This window comes from Crocuta crocuta, unplaced genomic scaffold (genome assembly GCF_008692635.1).
Source record: "Crocuta crocuta isolate KB4526 unplaced genomic scaffold, BGI_CrCroc_1.0 scaffold71, whole genome shotgun sequence".
NCBI classification, from domain to species: domain Eukaryota; kingdom Metazoa; phylum Chordata; class Mammalia; order Carnivora; family Hyaenidae; genus Crocuta; species Crocuta crocuta.
In genome coordinates, this window is record NW_027527548.1 from 1,389,272 (window position 1) to 1,394,310 (window position 5,039).

At 50.1% G+C, this 5,039-nt stretch overlaps 1 protein-coding gene across 2 annotated transcripts in view; it reads left to right on the forward strand.

Annotated features, from left to right (window-relative positions):
* Positions 1-4,388: 4,388 nt before the first annotated feature.
* Positions 4,389-5,039, forward strand: part of SLC13A3 (solute carrier family 13 member 3) — a 75,018-nt gene continuing 74,367 nt past the window's right edge. For both annotated transcript variants that reach the window (XM_077766139.1, XM_077766147.1), the window contains exon 1: positions 4,389-4,528. In XM_077766139.1, the coding sequence (XP_077622265.1) occupies positions 4,418-4,528 (111 nt within the window). In that variant the 5' untranslated portion in view covers positions 4,389-4,417. The remainder of the gene's footprint in view (positions 4,529-5,039) is intronic.

The following is a 5,039-nucleotide window of genomic DNA, read 5'->3' on the forward strand; positions in this document are numbered from 1 at the left end:
ATAGTGCCATTATTATTATTATTATTATTATTATTATTATTATTAATTCCATTTAAGCCACTGGATTGAAACTTCTGCCCTAATACTAAGTAGTTACTGTCCTTTTAATCTCTTAGCTCCCTCCAGAACAAGGGGGCCAGTCCAGGGGTCCTGGCTGCGATGTACCCTGGTCCCAACCGCCTCCACCCAGGCTTTGGGGAGCGGACCACGGTTTCTATGACGTCAGCTGGACTGAGTCCCCAGGAGTGGTTTTTCGGGTCTGAGAACTGTGTCCTCCTGTACCGGCTGTGAATGTCCAGAGCGTTCCCCGCAGGGCCTCACCCTCCACCCGAGGTTGTCTGACACTAACCTGGCTGGAACCTTTGATGAAGCCGGCTCTCGGGCTGCCTCAAGGTCAGGTACGCGATCTGAAAGGACGTGAGGGAAAGTTTCATCACAGCCTGCAAAGGGTCCATTGGGAAATAACTTGGCCTAAGGGCTTACGGGAAGTATGGCAGCGTGTGACCCACATAGCAAGGGGCGCTGCCCCTCTTTCTGGTCCATATCACTATCTTTTAATGAAAAGCATTTACATTTTATTTATTTTTTATTTGTTTATTTAGAGAGAGAGACAGCACGAATGGGGAGAGGGCCAGAGAAGGAGAGAGAGAGAGAGAGAGAGAGAGAGAGAGACTTAAGCAGTCTCCATGCTCCATGCAGAGCCCAAAGTAGGCTTCGAGCCCATGACCCTCAGATCATGACCTGAGCAGAAATCAAGAGCGGGACACTCAACTGACTGAGTCACCCAGGCGCCCCAAACCATTTAAATTTTAAATGAAAAGCATGCTCATTAGAATGGCCGTAATAACAATAATAAAAAAAAAAAACTTGGTTAATAATAAGTGTTGGCAAAGATGTGGCAAATTTAGAACCCTCCTCCATTCTTCATGAGAACTGTAAAAGTATGGACACTTGGGGAAATGGTCCAGTAATTCTTCAAAAGGTTAAATATAGAGTTAACAAGTGACTCAGCAATTCTACTCCTAGGTGTGGACCCAAGGGAATGGAAAACATGCCCGTACAAAAGTACATACAGGAATGTTCGCAGCAGCAATTACTCGTAAGAGCCAAAAAACGGAAACAACTCAAATGCCCACCAGCTGATGACTGGATAAATAAAATGTGGTTATTCATACCATGGAATATTATTTGCTCATAAAAAGGAGCAAAGCACTGATCCGACACACTAAGTAAAAGAAGGCAAACACAAAGGACCATGTATTGTATGAATCCATTTACGTGAATTGTCCAGAACAGGCAAATCTCTCCAGATAGAAAGTAGATTCATGGGACATTGGGGTGATGTTAATGGGTATGGGGTTTCTTTTGGGGGTGATGAAATTCTCTGCAATTGATTGTAGTCACGAGTGCATGTGTGAGTATACTAAACACCATTGAACTGAGCACTTTGGTTGGGGGAGCTGTATGCTATTAAGTTGTTATTTTAAAAATGAGGGGCGCCTGGGTGGCTCAGTCAGTTGAGTGTCTGACTTCGGCTTAGGTCATGACCTCACAGTCTGTGAGTTCGAGCCCTCTTTGCTGACAGCTCAGAGCCTGGAGCCTGCTTCAGATTCTGTGTCTCCCTCTCTCTCTGCCCCTCCCCCGCTCACACTGTGTGTGTCTCTCTCTCAAAAATAAATAAACATTTAAAAATTTTTAAAAATTAAAAAAAAATGAGAACAGAACCTGCCCCTTTGCCTAAATCCCTACAGTGGCTGCCTTGTCATCTCAGCGCAGGTTTACCAGCCTTCTAGGCTTTCTAGACCCCTTGTCTAGCTGCTGGCCATCCTTCTGACCACACCTCTGCATCTGGGTTCTGGATCATTCTAAGTCACATGGTTTATTCCTGCCTCGGAGCCATGACACTCGGCTTTTCCTTCTTCCTGGAATGCTCTCATTTCGCTCCAGTAAATATGGTGCCGATTGTGATTACTGAATTGTACAAGAGATGAATGTTTCTAAGATACTGATGTATTGTTTTCCAAAGTGGTTAGATAAGTGATCATGTCTCGTAGGCATCTGCGAGACTTCTGGTTGCCTAGAGTCCTGCCCACACTTCATGTTAGCATCCGTTTAACTTTGCTATTCCAGTGGGTTTATATCACACTGAGCTTCCAGTTTGTATTTCCCTGATGACTTGTAATGCCGAGCGTCTTTGTATGTGCTGAACGGCTACCTGGCTATTTGTATGTCTTTCTTTCTTCTTTTTTTTTTTGGTGATATGTCTTCGAATATCTTGCCTATTTTGAGGTTGGTCTGTTTGAATTCGGATTATTGAGTTGTAATAGATTTTAGAATAGAGGTACACGTTCTTTGTCAGATATAGTTTTGAAAATATTTTTCCCAGATTATATGAAATTTATATTTCAAGTGCTCATCTTAGGAAAGGGGAAAGGTATACAATAAATGATTTCTAGCTTAAGAAGCTAGAAAAAAAAAAAAAGAGAGAGAGAGAGGAGAGACGAGCCCAAACTAAGTAGAAAGGAGGAAATAATAAAATGAGAAGAGAGGGGCTCCCACTTCTGGGGAGACAGTGTAGACCTAGTTCTTTCTATCCCTCCTGCTGCTTACAGTAGGAACCCTGTAGAGCACACATGAGACAAACAAGAATACTTTCGAGAGTGGAGAGATGAAGGCAGGGACTTGGGACCCCAGGAACCACCTGGCGGTGGGTTTTCTTTTTGGCGACTCTGTCTCAGACTTGGAAGAAGCAGGCAACTTGGCAACACCGCAGAAGCTGCTAAGCCCTGATGGAAGCTGCACTCTGTGGCCAAAGGTCCGGGAAAGATCAGCCAAGTGAGACCATTTTTAGACAAAACGGACTCTACTCCAGCTGCACACCATGGAAAAAAATGTGACCTCACTCCCGGCAGCATAGGCTGAGCGAGGAGCCCTGACTTCCATCCTCATCAGGCTACTGTGTGCCCGCTTCCTTCCCAGGGTGGTGTCAGGGGCAGTGGAGGAGGGGGCTGGGACTTTTGTGCTCCCGGGCTAGTAAGTAAGGACCCTCCTCTCCGGGTACCCTATAGCCGTGTTTGCTGGTTTTGTTGAAAGGACGGAAAGAAAAGCGATAGCCAGGGAGGAAATATCTGCAAGCCACGTATGGTCCCTAGCATATATAAATCACTCTCGAACCTTCATAGCTTAAGGCAAACAGTCCAGTTAGATCGGGAGCCAGCAGCGGGAAAAGAGGATTTCTCAAAGAGGGCGTGCAAGTGTAAAAAATAAGCACAGGAAAAGATGTTAAACCTCTTCAATCACGAGGAAAATACAAGCTAAAACCACCACGAGATATGGCGACACCTCTATCAAAATGGCTAAAATACAAAACAGGGACCACACCAAATGCTGGCAGAGATGTGGAGAAAGTGGATCACTTATTGCCAGTGGAAATGTAAAATGGCGCCAACACTCTGGAAAATAGTTTAGCAGTTTCTTTAAAAAAAAAACAAAACAAACTAAGGGGGCGCCTGGGTGGCTTAGTCGGTTAAGCGTCCGACTTTTCGCTTAGGTCATGATCTCGCAGTTCGTGGGTTTGAGCCCCGCGTCGGGCTCTGTGCTGACTGCCGGTTCAGAGCCTGGAGCCTGTTTCAGTCCGTGACTCCCTCTCTCTCTGACCCTCCCCTGCTCACGCTGTCTCTCTCTCTCTCCTAGAAATAAATAAAAATATTTTTAAAAAATTTAAAAAAATAATAAAAAAAACTAAGGATTCAGCTACCGTATCACTCAGCAGTTGCACTCCGGCGCCTTTATCCGGGAGGAAGAAAGAGATTCCTCCAAGCTCCCATCTACAGATGGGTCACCCACCCTGGGAGAGAGTAGAAAGTAAACCCACAGCAGGTTGATCAACAGGTGCGCGCTCGCTCTGTGCTGGGCATTGAGCTAAGCATCAGAGCGTCATCTCACTTAACCTTCCCCACGGACCTCTTGTTTGGTGGAGACCACGATCATCATCGCCCCCACTTTCTGGATGAGTAAACTGAGGCTCCAAGGCCGCTGCTCAAGGCCAGACAGCTAGAATGTGCAGAGCGAGGAGGATTCGAACCCAGGGGAATGAGACCAAGCGCTTTATTCCTCACATGGTCATTACCGCCTGGTCGTATAGAAAGAGAAGCGAGGAAAGGTTCGGTGGCCGCAGGTCGCCCTGCCTCGAGGGCTGGAGTCCGCCTCCCAGGTCTGGCGCCTAACTTCCCTTGAATTTGCCGGGCCTCCCGCCCCCAGTGCCAGGGGGCGCAGGCACCACCCCGCCGGAGCGGGGGCAGGGCGGGCCCCCGGCGCAGTCCCCTCCCCGGGCCCTCCCCCGGGCTTTAAGCCGGCGCGGGGGAGCGCGGCGCGGGCAGTCCCGGGCCGGCTGTGTCTCCGCCCGGCCATCGCGCAGATGGCGGCGCTGGCGACCGTGGCCAAGAAGGTGTGGAGCGCGCGGCGGCTGCTGGTGCTGCTCTTCGCGCCGCTCGCGCTGCTGCCGGTGGTCTTCGCCCTCCCGCCCCAGGTAACGCCGCGTCCGCAGGGGCCCCGCCGAGGGCCCAGCCGCGCCGGTTCCACCAGCTCGCCCCCATCCCTCCTTCCCCGCCCCCCCTCCGCACCCCCGTGCCCTGCCTCCAGCCCTTTCCCTGCCGCTTCGTGGGGTCCGGCGCAGCCTTCGGGATGGTCTCCCTTCCACGGGAGCGAGTTCTCTGCTGGGCTCTGTGTTGGGGCGAACGTTGCCCTCGTAGATCACAATGAACTGTGAAGGAACGCCGAGCCGTAGGGCCTGGGGCCAGTCACTTCCCTCCTCTGGGCTTCGCTGTACTGCTTGCGGCAAACGTTAAAGAGCGCCATCTATGTAAACCTCTCGGAGCTGAGCCTGGGACGCAGCAAGTGCGCCCGACCACCCGCGGGTCATCCCAGGCCCCTCACCTGATGGGAGCAGCCAAGGTGTGAAGGGCCCTGTGCCCGGGGCCAGGCGCAGTGCTAAGCCTTAAGCGCGTCATTTTATCTAATCCTTTTCGGTGACACCCCCC